The sequence below is a fragment of the Typopeltis vanoorti genome, chromosome 1 (assembly GCF_054136105.1).
Source record: "Typopeltis vanoorti isolate ZY-2024b chromosome 1, IOZ_Tvanoo_1.0, whole genome shotgun sequence".
Taxonomy (NCBI): Eukaryota; Metazoa; Arthropoda; class Arachnida; order Uropygi; family Thelyphonidae; genus Typopeltis; species Typopeltis vanoorti.
This window is the reverse complement of record NC_143549.1, coordinates 58,224,522-58,246,372: the sequence shown is the minus strand read 5'-3', so window position 1 is coordinate 58,246,372 and position 21,851 is coordinate 58,224,522. Positions and strand designations below refer to the sequence as shown.

Below are 21,851 nucleotides of genomic sequence, written 5' to 3'. Positions count from 1 at the left end.
TTTTTTGCATCGATTCATGACTGTAGACGAAACATGGATTCACCACTATATACACCTGAGTCCAAGCAGTAGTCAAAACAGTGGACAATGCCCAGTGAAAGAGCACAAAAAACTGAAGACTGTTTTGTCAGCTGGGAAGGTGATGGCCACCATTTTTTGGGATTCCCAAGGAACTATCATGATAGACTATTGGAAAAGGGTAAGACAATAACAGGAGTCTATTATGTGTCATTGTTGGACTGCTTGAAAAAAGAACTGAAGAAAAATTGGCCAAGATTGGCATACAAAAAAGTGCTCTTTCAGCAAGACAATGCACTGTCCCACATCGGCCATTGCAATGGCAGAATTGCATGAATTGAGGTTCAAATTGGTTCCACATCCATCGTATTCTCCGGACCTGGCCCCGTGTGACTTCTTCTTGTTCCTAAACTTAAAAATTTGGTTCAGTAGGAAAAATTTTTCTTTAAATGAGGATGTCATCAAGGATGTTGATGACTATTTTGCACAATTTGACAAATCCTACTTTTTAGATGGGATGAAAAAATTGGAAACTCGCTGGACCAAATGTGTAGCCCTAGATGAAGACTATGTTGAGAAATAAAGGTGATTTTTTCCCCAAAAAAATGTGTTTAACTTATTTTTCAACCAAACTTTTCAAACAACCTTCATATAGTGTAATATTCTGGGAGGACAGACAAAACAGGAAGAGTAAGGGAAAGGAGCTGTAATAACAGAGGAATTATATTGGACCAGAGAAGAAATCCCACTTGGTGGCAGAACAGGCAATGGGTTCAAGATTGTTTGCTACAAGACATAGGAAAACAGGACACAATACGTAACTAGGAGCTGCTACAAACTAGGATCATCTTAAGAGGAATGTAAACTGATAAATAGATGAACTTTATGGATATAGTAATAATTATCATTATTGATGATTTCAATTATGGAATATTAACAGGAGGGAGAGTAAGCATGCAAGGAGAAAAAAAAAAACGCAATTTATAGAGTTACTAAAAAAACTAATACCTTAAGCAGCATGTGATGAAAAAGGACTTGTAGTGAAAGAATATTGCATTTAATAATGGTATCTGATTTTTGTCCATAAATCAGATAACTGTTATGCCTCCAACTGGTAAGCATGTTTATGTAGTTTTGACTAGAGAGAGATGGCAATACATATGTAAGATTTGACTAAGGCAGACATACATGAACTATAAGGTATGTGAAATCATAGTGGAATCACTAGCATCTGAAGTAGTCAAAGAATGTTTGAAAAAAAAATTACTGTTGAATAGCATCAGGAGAATAAACTACATGGGGTTAATTAAAAAATAAAACTTCAAAGCAAAAGTTGCAGAAAAAGAAAATGTTGCAAGTCCATTGGGAGAAGAGTGATGATCAGATTCAGAATTATAAAAATCAGGCCAGGAGAGTGACAGCAATGATGAGGAAGGTAAAATTGAACTACTAAAAGAAGTTAGCTGAATATGCCATGCAAAACCTGTAAAGTTTGGCAAGTAACATGAAGAATGGCCATGGAAGAATTAATAGTGAATGTGGATAGCAAGAAAGTATTAGATGTACTAGAAAACAGCTAAAAGAGACATGATAAAAACATATGTTTTAAGGAATCTTATGGTGTAGATAAATCAAATTCATTTTAGACAAACTATGGACTCTACAACCATGTTAGAAATAATTATTTTAATTTCCCGACATTTCGACATTCATCATTCATATTAGGGTCATCATCTGGAGTACGCACGCACGCACGCACGCACGCGCGCGCGCACACACACACACACACACACAGAGAGAGAGAGAGAGAGAGAGACAAGCTATATTAAGATATTAAGCTATATAAAGAGACAAATACGGTGTGAAATGTAATATAGCTTGTCTCTTGTGTAGAGGCTTAAGTGCTGTGAGGACATTATGTTGGAGGTTTAATGGATTTTTTACAACACTCAAAAAGAATTAAATTAGAATTTAATACTTCCTATATTTCGTCCTAGTCACTAGGACATCTACGGGGATTACAAAAACAATTAATGTAACAGGCACACAAAAACTTACAATACTAAGCCCAACCACGTGGGTGACACTAAAGTCCTATCTAGGTGGAGCGCCCTCTAAGGGCGGTAGTAGGTGGCCTGGAATGTAAGGTGGGACCTCTGGTGATGAGTGTTTCCCAAATCTTCGGAAGCTTAATGCAACCGTATTTGTTAAGATTTGGTTGGTTTCTGAGAGCTGCTGCTGCTTCTAAGAAAAGTCTCTCTTTCTTGAATTTGCTGTGGTGGAGCATGGTGGTTTCTTCCTTGATACTCTGTGGGTGGTGTCCAAAACATGGTCAGCCAAGCCTGAATGGCCATAGTTGTGTTTAACGATGTACGACTTGTGTTCCTCCAGGCGGATGGATGCTGATCTGCCTGTCTGTCCAAAGTACGCAAGCTTACAGGAACAGGGTACTTTGTAAATTCCAGGCAGAGAGAGAGGAGAGAGCTGATCTTTCGTAGAACGGATAAGGGTAGCAAGTTTGCGGTAGGGCTTATATGCTGTGTGTAGGTTATACTTTTTTAGTATCCTGGCTATTTTTTCCGAAGTGCCTCGGATGTAGGGTATGGTGATGGCATTTTTAAAATCTTGTTGATGAGAGGGACGGGGTATGGGGGAGGAATTGATTATTTTTTTGATACTGTGTTTGCTGTAGCCATTGGAAAGGAAAGTTCTGTGTATGTGGTTAAGCTCAGTAGTGAGGGTGGTTCCACTGGAACAAAGATTGTGGGCTCTCTTGGTAAGGGTTTTAATGATGCCTTATTGTTGTGAGGGGTGGTGGTGGGAGAGTTTGTGAATGTATCTGCCTGTGTGTGTGGGTTTTCTGTATACAGCGAAGGCAAGTGTATCATTAGGCAGGCACGTGACTAAGGTGTCTAGGAAGGGTAAACAATTGTTCTTTTCCTTTTCCATAGTAAACTGGATTCTTGGATGTAGGCTATTGAGATGACCGAGGAAGGAGTCTAACGTGTCTGGGCCATGAGGCCAAATAGAGAACACATCATCTACATATCTTAGCCAGATAGAAGGTTTGAGTGGGGCTGAGTCTATGGCTCATTTTTCGAAATCTTCCATATAGAAATTGGCAAGGGGGGGTGAGAGGGGGAACCCATGGCGGTTCCTTCTATCTGCTTGTAGATTTTGTTATTCCAAGAGAAATACCCAGATTGATGGCAAAGGAAAAGAGATCTAAGATGTCAGAAGGGAAAACGTTTTCTAAGAGAGATAAAGTGTCAGTTAAGGGAATATTGGTAAACACAGAGGAGATATCAAAGCTTACTAATATGTCTGTATTGTTCAAGGTTAAATTTTCTGTGAGGGCTTTAAAGTGGGTTGAGTTTTTTATATAGGAAGCTGAATTTCCGGTGAGGGGGGACAGAGAGTTGGCCAGCTGTTTAGACAGTCTGTAACAAGGTGCATTGGTGGCATCTACTATAAGTCTGAGTGGGGAATTGGGTTTGTGGATTTTTGGTAAACCGTATATTCGGGGGGGACGGGAGCGGAAAGGTTTAAGTTTTTTCGTGACGTCAGGGGGCCAGGAGGTTACTTTTTTAAATAACTTTTTTAAACTTTTTTAAAAATTTTACTTAAAAAAGTAACCTCCTGGCCCCCTGACGTCACGAAAAAACTTAAACCTTTCCGCTCCCGTCCCCCCCGAATATACGGTTTACCAAAAATCCACAAACCCAATTCCCCACTCAGACCTATAGTAGATGCCACCAATGCACCTTGTTACAGACTGTCTAAACAGCTGGCCAACTCTCTGTCCCCCCTCACTGGAAATTCAGCTTCCTATATACAGTGAAATAGAAATATTAAACTATACTTTAAAGCCCTCACAGAAAATTTAACCTTGAACAATACAGACATATTAGTAAGCTTTGATATCTCCTCTTTGTTTACCAATATTCCCTTAACTGACACTTTATCTCTCTTAGAAAACGTTTTCCCCTCTGACATCTTAGATCTCTTTTCCTTTGCCATCAACTCTGAGTATTTCTCTTGGAATAACAAAATCTACAAGTAGATAGAAGGAACCGCCATGGGTTCCCCCCTTGCCAATTTCTATATGGAAGATTTCGAAAAACGAGCCATAGACTCAGCCCCACTCAAACCTTCTATTGGCTAAGATATGTAGATGATGTGTTCTCCATTTGGCCTCATGGCCCAGACACGTTAGACTCCTTCCTCGGTCATCTCAATAGCCTACATCCAAGAATCCAGTTTACTATGGAAAAGGAAAAGAACAATTGTTTACCCTTCCTAGACACCTTAGTCACGCGCCTGCCTAATGATACACTTGCCTTCACTGTATACAGAAAACCCACACACACAGGCAGATACATTCACAAACTCTCCCACCACCACCCCTCACAACAATATGGCATCATTAAAACCCTTTGTTCCAGTGGAACCGCCCTCACTACTGAGCTTAACCACATACACAGAACTTTCCTCTCCAATGGCTACAGCGAACACAGTATTAAAAAAATAATCAATTCCTCCCCCATTCCCCGTCCCTCTCATCAACAAGATTTTAAAAATGCCATCACCATACCTTACATCCGAGGCACTTCGGAAAAAATAGCCAAGATACTAAAAAAGTATAACCTACACACAGCATATAAGCCCTACCGCAAACTTGCTACCCTTATCCGTTCTACGAAAGATCAGCTCCCTCCTCTCTCTCTGCCTGGAGTTTACAAAGTACCCTGTTCCTGTAAGCTTGCATACTTTGGACAGACAGGCAGATCAGCATCCATCTGCCTGGAGGAACACAAGTCGTACATCGTTAAACACAACTATGGCCATTCAGGCTTGACTGACCATGTTTTGGACACCACCCACAGAGTATCATGGAAGAAAACCACCATGCTCCACCACAGCAAATTCAAGAAAGAGAGACTTTTCTTAGAAGCAGCAGCAGCTCTCAGAAACCAACCAAATCTTAACAAATACAGTTGCATTAAGCTTCCGAAGATTTGGGAAACACTCATCACCAGAGGTCCCACCTTACATTCCAGGCCACCTACTACCGCCCTTAGAGGGCGCTCCACCTAGATAGGACTTTAGTGTCACCCACGTGGTCGGGCTTAGTATTGTAAGTTTTTGTGTGCCTGTTACATTAATTGTTTTTGTAATCCCCGTAGATGTCCTAGTGACTAGGACGAAATATAGGAAGTATTAAATTCTAATTTAATTCTTTTTGAGTGTTGTAAAAAATCCATTAAACCTCCAACATAATAGCTTGTCTTTGTATATAGATGTGTGTGTGTGTGTGTGTGTGTGTGTGTGTGTGTGTGTTCCAGATGATTACCTTAATATGAAGGTAGACACATCGCAAAATTAAAATAATTATTTCTAACACAATTATAGAGTCCATAGTTTGTCTAAAATGAATGCTGATCACTGTGTAACACTAAAAGAAAGGATTACATAAGCCAAAGTTTGTAGCTTACAGTCATCCCAGGAAGATGAGCAAGGCTTGGAAGTATGTGAAATGGACCACCACTGGGGATTGTGAATGTACCTTTGGTGGATCAAGGAGAAATACAATAGGTATTTAGAAAAACATGGCTAGAAAAGGTCCCTTCTTCAATAAGTCCTTAACCTCTCTGGTGGAGCCTGCATGATAATAGTAGTAGTTGCAATTCTGCATACTGTGTCATCAAAAATTCCTGCTGCCTTACAAAGTGTCAGTGTGCAAGGGAATATTAGATTAAGGTTCGACAAATATGGTCACAGTTCATCATTTCTAGTAATAGGAGGTATTTATGATCCTTTCCTATTAGAGAAAAACTGAAGAAAGAGAAGAGACTGGAAATCATGCTGTCAGTAGAAAGTGCAATCACTGAAAGCTGCATATGAACTTAAAAGGAAGAACAAAAGACTTGTTGGTGTTAAGCAGCAGAAATATGCAAAGCTTTAGATATCATGTTACTATTCAGATATCCATTTCTTCTACATTGCATATACTTATTCAGATATAAGTATATGCTATGTAGCAGAAACGGATGCAAGCTTTTATATATGTGGAGTGTGTTTGATGAATGGCAGAAAGGACTTGTATAAGAAGGATGGCCTGCACTTGAATTCATTTGGCATCAAGAGCCTAGAAGAATTACTTATTGGAATGAGACCTAATGCAGAGAGTCAAGGAAACTAGATCATCAAGGGAGGAATGGGAAAAGTATGTGAAAGTTTAACTATGCATGAAAACATGATAAGGATATGAATGTCGTTGAACATGGTTATGTATGTGGTGAAGGGATGGAAAACTGTGCTTTGGATTAGGACATTTTGAGCATGCCTGGGGAGGGTAAAGAGAAGCTTCTAGAATAAGACCAAATAGATTGCATATCTAATTATAACAACAGACTAGGTGGTAATTTATTATGTCAAAGGGGTTGAGTTTGTTGTTTTATTGAACATGATGAGGCTTAAGATTGTTGGTATTATTGAAACCTGGCTATCAGAAACAGATATGGTAACTGGATTGAGTGTAATGGGAATACTATTTTTAGGAATGACAGAAGAGATATGAGAGGAGGGGGAATACTGCTAATGATATTGGACGACTTAAGTCCAGTTAAGGTAGAAACACAAGAAAACAATGTAGCAGTAAGTTTGAAGCTAACTGGTGTAAAGTGGAGGCCAACAGAATGAAATATATGGTGGTGTGTTGCTATAGACCTGGCAGCTCAGTTGTATGGGACAAAAAAAATGCATCGCCAATTTAGCCTTACAGGTAATAAACAAGCGATTGTTATTGGGTGACTTTAATTATCCAAACACTGAGAGTAGAAGAGAAACCTTTATGGTAGGAATGAAGAACATCTTATGATAGGAATTTCATAGATCAGAAGGGGTCTCTGTTAAGAATATGACTATTTTACCACTAGTTGGTGACAGTGATCACACTGTGCTTTCTTGGGAAGTATCTTATATTGATAATATTCATATCAGATATTCCCATGAGAACAGATTGAAGGTGTGTGTGTGTAGATTGCAGAAGTTTGTTGATAGGCAAAAAAGAGGAAATATAATATAAACAGAGAAAAAGGATTTCATGGGATTGATGCAGCATTTGGCTAGAGATGGCAGAATAAGAGGTCATTCCTAGAAGTTGAGCAAAAGTGTAGTTAGTAGGAGCATGAGGACTAAATTTTTTGTTTGGAGAATTGTGCTTGAATGGAATGGGTTGCCAGAGTCAATTGTTAATGCTCTGTCTGCTAATGTGTCAAGGAGAGGTATCATAGATATAGACTGTTTAATTATCGTCTGAACATTTCATGTTCAGACGATAATTAAACCCTTATAAGTGTTAAAAAGTGACATAAAAGCTTATTACTGAATGTATAAACATATTGAAAATATTATTTTACATTTTTTGCAAACAGAAATATATTCAGGTACATATGCTTCAAATAAATTATAATTTCCATTTATTTATATTTTCATTACTTTTTGAATGTTTTCTTTTCAGATCCAAAATTCATGATATTCAAGAGCAAATTTTTGTCATAACATTCTGCATCAAAGGAACAAAGTTGTGAAATTAGACAAAGCTTTTCAAGGAGATTTCATAGACCCGGAACACTGGTAAATAAGTTTATAAGAGCTGGGTATGTGCCTGATGAGGAAAATGTGCTGCCCAAGATCTAGGTCCCTTCACACCCTATCTACCAATTCAGAAAGCTGAGATATTTCTACAGTTCGAGCATAATGACATGGTGATCTATTCGAAATATTACACTTTCAAAAACATTATCACGAAGTTGGGATTCAAAAAACGCCGAAGCATATCAAGGCACACAGTTCCTGTGACTTCTGCAAAAAAAGAAAGGGCCATAAATTTTTGATTTTGTCAATCTTTTCAATGAACTGATTCAATGCTTTCACATGATGTCCTTGGCAACTGCTTTTCTCTTTGTCACATACAAACCCAGTTCTTCTAAATTTATTCAACAATGTTCTAATCACATTAGCTGTAGGTACCCATCTCTCTGAAATCTACTTAAAAACATTTTCACAACATCTCATTCCTTTGATGAGGATGTTATAACAAAAATTTGCTGTTGAACATTCGTCATGATTTATGGGTCTGTAAAGAAAACATTAAAAAATTAATGAAAATTATAAAAACATCTCTAACACATCACAAATACTTATGTTTTATGTAAAAAAGAATAAATATACTTATCATAATGAAATTTATTTGAAAATCACACTGTTTCACCAATATATGCAGTGACTTTTAGGACAAGATTCCAAGAGAAAAGCTCTTCAAAATGCTAAAGTTATATGGTGTAAATGGAACATTATATCAAGCAATACAGTCTTTATCAGAGGTGTAAGTCAGCAGTTAGAATTACAGGAGATACAGAAAGATGGTTTGATGTTAAATCAGGTTAGTGACAAGGGTGCACATTATCTCCACTGTTATTCATTATCTATATGGACACATTATGAAAGAAAGTGGTATTAAACCTGATATCAAAATTGGATATATTAATCTCAGCTCTTTACTTTACACAGATGATGCTATACTTCTAAATAAATCCAGTACAAGTCTGCAAGAATTCCTTGACTAAACTGAATAACTGTTGTAATAAATTTGGTATGAAAATCTACAATAAATAAAAAAAAAGACAATGACAAAGAAAATAAGCAGAAACATTGAAAACATCAACTGTAACTTTGATGAAGAACCTATAGAACAAGTAAAATATTTCAGCTATTTAGGCACAATTTTTAGTGAAGATGGCAAGTAAAATGAATGTACAGTATTTATATGTAATAAGAGAGATTAGTCAAAACACTAAATTAGCTATATACAAGACAGTAGTCAAAACAAATTTAAATGTGGATCTGAGAACTGGGTTAGAAATATGTTGACTAATTTTGACAGAAATATATCAGAACACAGAAAGATAAGTAAATAATTATCTATTGACTTATTGCTGATATTTTGCTGGTGTTATAACCAGCATCTTCAGAGCACAAAAGACAGTTTGCCACAGTACACAAGACTACAACAACATGGTTAATGGGACTAGTCTGAAAAATTGTAGCAACAACACAAAGACTAAAGTCCTAAATAGGCACCCTCTATGTGAAGGAAAAAAAAAAAAAAAAAAAAACAGAGAGAGAGAGAAAGCAGGTACTAGTTATGTCTTAAGGTGACTGTTTCCCGAATCTTAGGCAAATTTATGCAGCCATATTTGTTAAGATTCGGAATATGTTTCAAGGCTTCTGTTGCTTCTAAGAACAATCTCTCTGACTTGTAAAAGTTTCTGTGCAGTACTTGTGTTTTTTTCCAGTTGATCCTGTGTGCAGGAGTATCCAAAGTATGGTCTGCTAGGCCTGACTTGCCATAGCAATAGTGCCGGATGTATCTTTTATGTTCTGATGTGGATGTCCACAGTTTTTCTTGCTTGACCATAGTAAACTTGATCACACGAGCAGGGTACTTTGTAGACTCCTGGATGTGATAAAGGAGAGATGCTGTCCTTGGGTGTACGGATGAGAATTGCTAATTTGACACATGGTCTGAATACAGTGCATAGTTGATATTTATTGAGAATTCTAGATATCTTTTCCGATGTGCCTTTAACGTATGGGATGGTGACTGTTTTGTTGTAGTTCTCCGTGGTGGATAGTGGGAGGGGGTTTCTTGGGAGCATTTAGTATTTTGTCTATCTTATAGCCATTGGCTAAGAAGGTGTGGCATAAGTGAGTCAGTTCAACAGCAAGAGCATTGTCATTGGAACAGATTGCTCTCACTCTGTGGATTAGCATTTTTAAGATACCATACCGTTGAGAAGGGTGATGGTGTAATCGTTTGCACAAATAATTTATTTACACAAACAATCACACCATCACCCTTCTCAACAGTATTAGTAAAATGACAATGTTAGATACAAGTCTTGTAAAGCAACAAGGAATATCAGCATAAAACTATCCACAACTGCTATCCTCTTCTGATACTCTGAATCCACCATTCATCTGCTTCTAGTGCTTATTCAAGTGTGACAGTCTATGAACACAGTTAATATTTAATTTATTCTTCATAATCATCACAGAACATATAAATTTCCTGATATATATCCTCAAGGGGTATTCAGGCTACTATAACAGTGCTACATGATTAAGTTTACATTATTATTAATCTCCTATCCACAATTTTCCTCCTAATCAGTCTATTACTTGTGAGCATTTCAATATCATCATATGTAACATTTCATGCATCTAAGGCATGTCTGATGGAATCAATCCACCTAGAATGCTAACAATGTCCACTTCCTTTTTTTTTATTCTTCTTTAGTCATTTAATTATCCATTTTTCTTACTTGCACTGTAACTTATATCAGATGGGGAGTGGTGTCTTCTGAAAGTCCTCTATTATCTGTTTCTGGACGTTTGCAGTAGTTATCAAATGATGTAACTGGATGTGTCAGGAAAAGTTTGCTGTTCTTTATCTAAGCAATTATTAGTAAAATCTACAACTCTCATTGGAACAGTTTTGACTAGAAGATGTTTTTGGACTTATTTTGGACTTATTACAATATCATGGAAGAGTGCACTGCACCATCTACAGTGGATACCATTATCATATTAAAAATGCTTATTGATAAGAAATATGTCAACCTGTGTCTTAAATTTCATTTAATATTCAGTACTACACTCTCTCTTTGTAGAGGATCCTTATACATTGAGTATAAAATGGAAGAATAAAATAAATAAGTAATTATAAAGTATTAGTAGGCTTAAAAATCAAGCAACTGTGTTCTATTAAAAAAAAAAAATAAATAAAATAAATTAGGAAATGTACATATGCACGATAACAGCAAGCTAGAAACTACTAACTCATCAACTGATGCTAAAACAGATGAACCTCATTGACAGATAACAGCAGGTTGCCAATGACTAAACTTCAGTAATGAGGAAAATTACTGGTAACTTTAAATTTGCATTGCAAACACTGACTACTAATGATGACTCCTCACCATATAACCAACTATGATTGTGGAGTATATAATTGCTTGATAAAAAGCAAGGTATAAAAGGTAAAATTGTATGTGGAGGTAAGTAGGAGGAGAGTGAAATGGAAAAGATTTAGCGATATTGAGTGCAAAGTGCAAAGTGAAATACGAGGAAAAGAAAGGACAGAAGAAAGAAAGAGTGTGTGAGAGAGAGATGCACAACTAACAAATGCTAAAGAATGAATTATACAAGTGTTAAACAAATGTTGGTCAATAGGAAAACTGCAAATTATCAAACTAGTTATTGGGTGGGGGTGGGTGGGGGGGAATAAATCAAATAAAAGGACTGATGGTTAGAATAGATGATGCAGAAAATAGTGCATACAACAAAAGACTTTTAGGAAATGTTATAAATAATGAGAATGAAAAATTAGATTTCAAGGACAATATACTGTCTAGGTGTGAGAGCAGTGAGCTGTAGGGAAGGGCATTGATGATGAAGTAAGCAAGAAGTGGGGAGTTTGGAATATATCAGCTGTATGGGATAAATTTGAAAGGAGTAAGGAACTGTATATCAGAGATGGTCTGTATCTGAATAAAATGGGAATAAGCAGTAAGGTTTATTGGAAAGACTGGTATGAAATGAAGAAATTATGTTTCTCCCAATCTTTCTGTGCTATATATAAAGTTATAATTCCATATAATTATGTGCTGTAGCATTACTAATGGAAAATTCAAATGAAATAATAAAAAGACTTACTTATGCTAAGCCATAAAGTTGTATTGCTGTTGTGTGGTTGGTATTGTATGCAATAAGCATATATGATGTCTTCCAATATTGCAAACTTTTTTTTTTTTTATGAAAGTTTAACCCGTTTGCTGCTAACTACGAGTATACTCATAGTTGGTATATGGGCCACACAAGCCAACTACGAATATACTCATATGTCAATTACCGACCTCCTATTCCAAGCACGAGTTAACCTGTAGTATAAGCACCTTAATTTGGACCCTTGGCTTGTGAGTAAAGCAGAGAGCACGTCTGGGGGCTTGGTAGAAGGAAAATAATTTCAGCAAAAGTATAGTATATTATATATGAGCCTCACAAGCCACCTACGAATATACTCTTATGTCGATTACCGACCTCCTATGCCAAGCACGAGTTAACCTGTAATTTGTAAATCAAATTACGAATGGTACACTTTAAAACAATTTTCCATGCACAATGGTGGTTTTTCCTGGCACGCAGGACAATAATAACGTGTTTCCCATCATTTATTTATTTTTATTTTAAATTTATGCACTACGAGATTACTCGTAGTTGGCGTATGAAACAAAATTCTGCCTGATAAGTCGGCTACGAGATTACTCATATCGACCTTGAAGAAGTGAAAGTGCTTGGCATGCGGTAACAAACTATGCCCGAGGAGCGTGGCAGCGAACGTGTTAAGGGGTTTGGTTAGGTCATCTATCTCTCATATGCTAGATGATCTTTTGCCATAAATGTCAAAGAGCTGCATAAAGAAGAAGCATGCATCTCAGAACATCAAACAGAAGGATAACAAGTGTGTGAGGGTGATCTATTGAGTCCCTCTGTTGGGACAGCGCTATTTAACCTTTATGTTAACATTATGATTTTTATTTTGGGCTAAATGTATGATTTTACATTTTGGAATTTTAAGCCTAGGTATTATATTGGAAGACTGCACTATGAGTAGATATGGTATGGGATTTCAGATAATAGTGGATAAAAATTCAAATACAGGTTATGTATGAAAAGGTGGTGAGTGGCATGTTAAGAATAATGAAAGGCAGAAACAAGGAAGTTTCTATTTCACTGTATAAATTCTTGGTCAGGCTTGTTTCTATCATATCACCTCTCTTCCTCCTATACACCAAGCTCTGTAATCCACATCTCTTCTGGACTACATATTTGCACATATTTGAGTATGTAGGTTTTGAGAGTTGAAGCTCTAAGGGTTTAGAGAGAGAGAGAGAGAGAGAGAGAGAGATGTAAAAAAAAGAGAGAAAAAAAAAAGGGAGAATGATTGGTAGTCTTGTGAATAGGGTGAGGAAAGGGGATCATATGAAAGAAATAGAATGCTGAGAGAGAGAGAGAGAGAGAGATGTAAAAAAAAGAGAGAAAAAAAAAGGGAGAATGATTGGTAGTCTTGTGAATAGGGTGAGGAAAGGGGATCATATGAAAGAAATAGAATGCTGAGAGAGAGAGAGAGAGTTAACAAAACAAAAATTCAGTGTTTCAGAAAGTGGGAATGGAAGTGGAGACAAGAACAAGACACCATCCCTCAAAGATATATAAGGATGAAGTGAGAGAAGGCGAGAGTATTTATACATGCAGAGAATGGTGGATGAATGAAATATAAATTAATTTCAACAGAGAATACAAAGTTCCCCCATCCCACACACACACACACTAAAGATTTCAGAAAGTCCTAAATATTAAAATTCATTTCTTTAAAAGAGTTCTGTTAGTTTGATTACCTCAATTTTGATTATAAATAAAATATCAGATTATGGTGAAATATTTTTAAGCCTATAGAGAAAGACTTACCTAAAGTTCCCAGTCCTGTAAAACTATTTCCAGGTGTACCAAATCCTGGGTAGCTTGGACGGGCATATGTGCTGACGCCTAAGAAGTAATTTTATTATTCAATTATTTGCAAAGAATAACTAGTATTTTAAAATAAATTTAAGATAAATATATATAAGTCAGTATTAAATTTTTATTTATTTATTTTTTTATATAGACTGGAAATCTCACTGTAGACTCCAAACATTGAACTTTTTCAAGTACTTCTTGCCTGCAATAAATGAGGTGGTGATCTCACAATGTGTGATGAAATTTAACTTCCATCTAAAATCACAAACTTTTATGCCCATGGCAGGATGCAAACCAGCAGTTTGTTGGCTGGAGAATAGGTACATTAACCACTTATCTAACCAGGCAGGCTAAATCTATATCACAAAGTTTAAAATTTCATTTCGGCAAATAAAGAATAACCAAAAAAAAACCTATATAGGTTATTCTAATAACCTATATTGTCTATATAAACTATCACATTCTACTGGAATCTAACCAACAGCAAGCAAGCTTACATCCAGCCTCTACCTAAAATGGGACACAAAAGTCAGCCATTTAATGATTGACTCATTGCTCTCACCTCAGCACTTTCAAATGATGGAGCCTGGAGACTCAACAGTTAATTAGCAGTCACTTCTTGTTCTACAGCTGATCTCCTAGCTAATCTCATCTACCTTTGGATACAGGCCATGGAAAGAATAGGAGAAACACATGTTTGCTCTCAATATTTAAAAGGCATTCGATCGTGTCTGGAACTGAAGCTCTCTGAGCAAGCTGCCATCTTACAGCCTTCCTCCTGCACCTTGTGATTGGATTATCCACTGGCTGTTCATTGCATGTCATGGTGGATGGCTTCCTCTTATCAGATTTCTCCATTAATTCTGGAGTGTCCCAGAGTTCTGTGCTCTCACCTACAATCTTCCTCCTTTACATCAATGATCACCTTTCTCTGATTTCAAATCCTACAGCTTCACAGACAACAGCACTCTTCATTTCTCTTCCTCATTCAGGAGACATCTGATATCCCATAACCAGTGACAAGTTATTGGATAATGTTCCAATTTCCTTTCAAGATTAACTTTCACTTCTTGAGTTGACTGTCACACATCCAGTTTATCCTGGCACAAATATATCACTTACACAGTTTCTAAAAAGCTTGGTGTTCTTTTCCGTTCTAAACATTATTTCTCTTCCTCTTAACTCCTAACACTTTAAAAGTCTCAGATCCATCCAACTTTGGAGTACTGTTTCTCTGTTTGGGGTGGATCACACAACAGCCTTCCATACACTTCTCTAAGAATTCTTGATGATATTTAGAAGAGGGCAATCCGCTTAATAGATGATCCTTCCCTCACAGACTCCCTTCAGCCACTTTATCATAGGTGCGCTGTTTCAGCACCATGCCTGTTCTATAGGTACTTTCATGGGCATTGCTTCTCTGAAATGGCTGCTACCATTTTCTCACTTCCTTCTAACCACAGAATTATAGCAGCCACGAGCCAACACTCATACTGTCCAGATTTGAACACATCAAACAACTTCTCATCAGCTTCCTTCATTCCATCCACCTCTGTTCTTTGGAACAATCTTCCACATACTGTTTTTTTCCCCACTGAGCAAAAAGGCCCAATTTTTTAATAAACATATCAATTGGCTTTAATCACTTGCCCACACATGACACTGCAGTGTTATAGGTCTTGTGACCTTTCATGTGTGGGATCATCATCATCATAAAAATAAAATAAAATAAATAGTAATAATAATATTTTGAGAGTGAACTTCAGTGCTGTTGGTTAATGGTTTTAGTAATCTAATAGCTATTTTGAACTGTTGGTTCTCATCAGTGATTAGGGAGAAATTTATAGCTCATCTGCAAAGTTGTTTTTTGTAAGACTGACAATTGACATTTTCTGGTAATTTTTTTTCATTAATTACACTTTTATCATTGAGTTACTGTACATATTCTGGATTTCTGTTTGGTTTTCAACGATAACAGTATGGAAGAAATCAGATCTAAAATCTTTAATCAAAAGCACTAATAAAAAGTGAATGCACAGTCTTTAAGTTCTACAATCAGAAATGAGAGAGAAGCATTGATTAGTGAAATTTTGCCAAAAATCATATACAGTCTTCTCATAAATACTGTTGCAACTTCAGCACATCCCCACAGAATTGCGTGAGCCCAGCTCCGCTAGTAGTGCTGTGTGCAGCCAACATTTGCATGTTTATTAGTAGAAAGAGAGTTGCCTAGATGCACAGGTTAACATGCAGTGGGGAGATTATGAGAACCATGTTGCTGTAATAGCATTTCGCAAGGTTGGAATGCAGCTGCCTGTTATTTTCAACACACTAAAAACACATAAAAAAAATCAGTAGGATGTTTATGTATCAGACGATTAACTGTTATAATGATAACAGAAGTTGTATTGTATTCTGAATTTTGGACACGGGAGATTGGGTTTTGGGGATGAAGTAAAACTTTTATTGATTTTTTGATGGTGATGTGATAGATGTACCTTCCAGTGTGGGTAAATTTTCTGTAGAAGAAAAGATAAGGTTCCATTTGGTAATCAGGTAACAAGAGTGTCAAAGAAGGGCTGACAGTTGTTTTCCTTTTCAATGGTGAAATGGAACCTTGAGTGCTGGCTGTTTGATGTGTGGTAAAAATACTTCAACATATCATCCACAGAGCAGAGCCGTATTATGGGGTTTGAGAGGAGCTGAGTTTAGGGCCTGATTTTCAAAATGTTTCATAAAGAGATCGGAGAGTGTGGGGGGAAATAATAGCTGTACTTTCAATCTGCAGTAGGTTTTTCACCACCATCAGGTAAAATAGGGTTCATTATAAAACTGAATAAGGTTGCTTATGTCAGGGGGGGGGGGCTGCAGGAGTTCCAAAGTTTCTTTTAGGGGCACATTAGTAGTATAATATCAGCATTTTTGAGAACATGGTCTAGCAAGCAAGATTTGAAGTGTAAAGAAGTTTTAATGCAGGAGGAAGTGTGGCCTGTAATGAGAGAGAGAGAACTATTGGGCTAAGTTTTTGTTCACTTTATAAATAGGCCACTTTATCAAATAACCAATACTATCTACTATGGTCTCAAGGGCATATTCTGCATGTGAATTTTTGATAATGAATAAATCCAGGGAAGCCTAGGATTACGAGGTTTAAGTTTCTGGAAGATTTCAGGAGGCCAGGATATAATTATCTAATAATTTCTAGAATGTGTTTTATGTTTTGGGTCCAGTTGGCATCAATTAAGCAGTAAACAGATCTATTTCTGAGTAAGATTAACATTATTTGATCATACTCAGAGTGATGAAGTAGTACTACTGTAGTATTATCTTATCTACTTTAGTGATGATGATATTCTGGTTCTGGCATAGCTTTCTCAGTCTGGCAAGTTCCATGTAGGATAGGTTCCTTTTTGAAGGCGTTTCAGATTTTGAAATGTTGGCTATGTTCAGTCTGACAGTTATTGGCAATATGGGAAGGAGGGCTGTAGAGAGCTCATTTTATTTTTGCTGCAATTTAAAGATTAGTTACTTGTTTTGCAGCTAGGGTAAGGGTATGTTGATAACTTCTTTACTAGCTGAAACAGTTTATCACAATTTGTTCTGGAGGCAAATGAAGGTTATGCATTTTCCAGGGTAAATTACTGAATTTCTGGACATGATGTGTCTTTACTTTTTTAAAATTCTTTATGCACTGGAGTGTCGAGGACATTCAAAAGAATTGTAAAAAGCTCGGTATTCAGTGTGTTGAACAGCTGATCCTACCGAGCTTGAATAGTGTTGTTCATGTCAGCAAACATGATGTGTGGAACATTAATTTTCTACTGTAAAAGAGTGAAGCTAATATGATGGTAAAATGCAGTGAGTGTTTTTTGAGCTAAGTATTGTCTATTTTCTGAAAGGGAAAGCCACTGGCTAAAAAAGCGCACACAATATGAGACTTAAATTTGGGCTTGATTGTGACATTTCAGAATGCCAATCTGTTCGGTAATCTCATTAAATCTGAGTTTGCACTTACTGAAACCGCATGTTTTGCACACGATATCACTTCCATGTAAGCTCACCAACCTAGTATGGATGTTTAGACTATTATTATTCATGTTGATGTTTAGTGTCCATTAACAGCACTGCTACCATTCTAGACAAGGATCAATAGATTCAGTGGAAAAATCTCCCTCTTATAGGAATAGATATAAATGAGAGATTATTCCTAGAATCTACCTTAGCATTACAATATATGTCAAATCTTAACAAATTTGGCTGCTTCACCATATCAAAGATCTGGGAGACCATCATGAGACCTTCAGCAAGTTTCAATCATCACATCCATAAAGAGCACCAGTTAGGACTGTAGAATCTGGACATAAACACTCAGTCTGTGTTTCTTTTCTTGCTTGTGCCTGCATTCATATGCTCAGTTTCTCTGTGTGTGTCCCTAAAGATGCCTTGGTAACTAAGGTGCAATATAGGCATAATAATTTATTAACTAAATAAATTTAGTTAGTATTTATTATCTATACAGGTGTGTTTATTCTACTAAACATCAGCATGAATGAGGCAATAGATGTAAAGTAATTTCACATGCAAACATTCTTTACTTTCACTGGAGTAAAGGATTAAAATAAGAACATAATGTTTTGTCATGTATAGGATACACTATGGTTGGTCAACGAATTTAGCTTGTGTAAAATTGGTGATTTTTGTCTGTTTTATTGTGTTTTTCCAAAAGAAAATTAGTGGTTTATAGTATATTAGGATAGATGTTAGTGTTTTTAGTATATTTAGTATTTTTGAAAATATTTTTATTAAGATATTTCAATAATAAGTATAAGTTTAAAATGGCACCAAAAACATTAGAAATGTAATGCTAAGAAGAGCACCACAGGAGAGAACAAAACAGATATCTCTGCTAACGAGGCTACTGGAGATGTGGAGAAGGGTTGAATGAAAATGAATTAACCTCCAAAACAGCAAAATTAAAGTAGATTATCAGAGAAATGATGTGGGAATTACAAAAAGTCGAGAAACGTTTAAGTGAGCATAGGAAGAAAAAAAGAAAATTAAGCAGCAAAATAACAAACAACAAAGCACGGAAACAGGTAAGTCTAGTCGTTTGTAAAAAGAAAGGTGTTATTTGGTATGGCGACTCTATAATAAAACATGCTATTGATGAGCAATTTATAACTTTTGAGTTTTCCTGGAGCGAAAATTAAGAACATAAAGGAAGCAATTCAAAAACAGAAAAGAAAAGTAAACGAAATCATAATTGTAGTAGGTACTAATGACTTAACTAGTGATAAGTTTAGTACGAGAGAGTGAAGAGTGAGAAAGTAAAAATCGTTGATATTTTACCTCGATATGATAAAAATGAATTAAGAAGAAGAGCTGTGATGGCAAATGATTCAATGCGTAGGCTGTATAGAAGGAATGGATGCGAGTTTTTGGATGTGTGGAGTGAGTTTGAGGGAAGATTGGATTTGTATAAGAGGAATGGCCTACACCTGAATGCATTTGGTATCAGGAGTCTAGAAAAACTAACAATTGGTATGAAACCTAATGCAGAGAGTCAAGGAAACTAAATTATAAAGGGGAGAATGGTGAGAATGTAAGTGTAAGAGAGACAATGTTATATAACTGTGTTAACCCTTTAACATACAAAGATGTCTGTGAAACGTCTTTTGTTTATTGCACCAAAATTGATTTTGGTGCAATAAACATCTGATTTGGTTTCACATATAAATACAACCGAATATAGATGCCAGACAATCTTGTGCCTATTTCCTTTCAGCCGAGAAAAGTTGCCAACAGTGTGTATCGGCTATTTCGTTTGCATTTGCACAAATTCATCATTATTTTTCAAATAATGATGAATTTGATCCAGCAAATCACCCTCGCCCAAAAAATTGGCAGAAAAACGACCACTTTCTGATTTTTAATTGGTACGTTAAGGGGTTAATGATAGGAATGGGCTTTGTCATGTAAATGTTGACGAGGAGAGAATGATTTTTACTTTGTGTTCATCAGGTTTTTGGATCCATCAAAAATGTGTGCAAAGCTGTCTACATGTATAAGTCACTAGAGAAGAACAGAGATCTGCAGGTTGTCCAACTGTGTCATGCAGACTGCAGATAAGAGTATACAAAAGAACACGCAGGTAGATTATTATGTCTGTACACCAAAGCTAGGACTATCAGAAACAAAGGGGTGGAGTTTGTTGCCTTAGTCAATATGTTGGGACCTCAGATTGTAGGTATTAGTGAGACCTGGCTATCAGAATCAGACAGACATATTGGTACACAATAAATAACGGAAAAAACTCACTAATAAATAATCTTTCTACGTGAGTTTTTTCTGTTATTTATTGTGTACCGATATGTCTACTCACGGTTTACCTCTTTTAAAACTTATTGCTAGACTTCACGGAGAGTCTATTTCCAAACAATCTGCTAGATACGGTAAAGTATTGGTAAAGAAGGCCAAATGCATTAACAGATTAATATTCCTTAAACGATGTAAGATGGCCCAGGTTATTACAACCTGTTGTAAAATAAAAGAAGTTTTTAATGTCCCAAAAGCTCATCGGATCTACTTCAAAGCTAGTAAGTCTCTTTTAAATATTCTGCTACACGAAGCTAAAAAATCTCTTGCCATCTTAAATAAAGAAATGGATATAAAAAATGCTCTGGAATCTGTTTTAACTGTTGAAACTTTTACTACTGTAATGCGCATATCTTCGAATTCTTACTTAAAGGTCTTTAATGATTCTCGTGACAAGCTAAAACACAAATTTGAATCACTAGTCAGCTTACCTAGATCCAGTAATAATACTATTGATATAGATAAAGTAGTCATAAATGTTTCTGGACGTCCACTAACAGACTGTGAACGTTTTGTTTTATCAAAAGGATATGATTTCGCTGTTACGTCGAATAAGGTGCCAATTATGGATTTTTTTCATAACATAGACAGGAGTATTCGATCCTTATCCCAAAAAACAGCCAACAGATTACGTTTTGAATGTGCACAAATTCTTTTTCATGCCAAAAAGCTGATAAGGGGAAGGCTATAGTGATTCAAGATAGGAAGGAATATGAGAGAAAAATGTCTCTTTTACTTCGCGACTATTCAACTTATAGGCCTCTTACATCAGATCCTACCCAGAGTCAATTGAAGAGACTTAATTCTCTTATAGATAATGTATCTACATGGAATGAAGATCAAAAGAAAAAACTTAAAACCTTCTTCGGTCGTCCACCTAGATTGTATGGTCTTCTGAAAGTTCATAAACTAGGCATTCCGTTGAGACCAGTCGTAGATTGTATAGGTTGCTCTCCACTTACAAAATCTCAAAATTTTTATCTAATTTACTCTCCTCTTCAACTAGAAGAACTGATACTTATATAAAAAATACTTTGGATTTCAAAAATAAAATTTCAGATCTTCATTTGGACGTTTCTGATATCATGATCAGTTTAGATGTTGTTTCTTTATTTACAAATGTGCCTCTTTCGGAAAGTATTGAATTACTACAACAGGAATTTCCTTCGGACATTGTAAACGTATTTGATTTTGTAATAAATTCTGGTTATTTTTCCTTTAAAAATAAGTTGTATCAACAAATTGAAGGAACAGCAATGGGTAATCCTCTTTCTCCTGCTATCTCCAATTTCTTTATGGAACATTTTGAACAACGTATCTTTGACAATATTTCTCCCAGACCTATGCATTGGTTCAGATATGTCGATGACATTTTTGCTGTATGGAATGGCTCTTCTGATGAACTTCAACAATTTCTCACTAAGTTAAACGTATTTCATCCTAGGATCAAGTTTACCCTAGAAGTAGAATCAAATAAGCAGTTAGCCTTTTTAGATCTTCTAATTCTTCGCCAACCAGATGGTAACCTACATTTCTCAGTTTATAGAAAGAAGACTCATACAGGCCATTATATCCATGTGGAATCTCATCACCATCCCAGTCAAAAGGCAGGAACTATTAAAACACTGGTTCATCGGGCCCACTCCTTTTGTTCTACAGACGATCTTTTACAGAAAGAACTACAATACATAACTTCTTCCTTTCTATCTAATGGTTATAAGAATTGCTTCATTAAAAGAACTTTGAGTAGTTTTAATATGTCTTCCTCTTCAAACACAGAGGAAATAACACGCATTACTATTCCTTATGTACAAGGC

At 36.2% G+C, this 21,851-nt stretch overlaps 1 protein-coding gene across 1 annotated transcript in view; it reads right to left on the bottom strand.

The window, feature by feature from the left end:
• Positions 1-21,851, bottom strand: part of LOC150110013 (uncharacterized) — a 594,272-nt gene that overhangs the window by 44,708 nt on the left and 527,713 nt on the right. Inside the window, exon 15 of the mRNA XM_090390616.1 lies at positions 13,612-13,689. Within this exon, the coding sequence (XP_090246742.1) occupies positions 13,612-13,689 (78 nt within the window). The remainder of the gene's footprint in view (positions 1-13,611; positions 13,690-21,851) is intronic.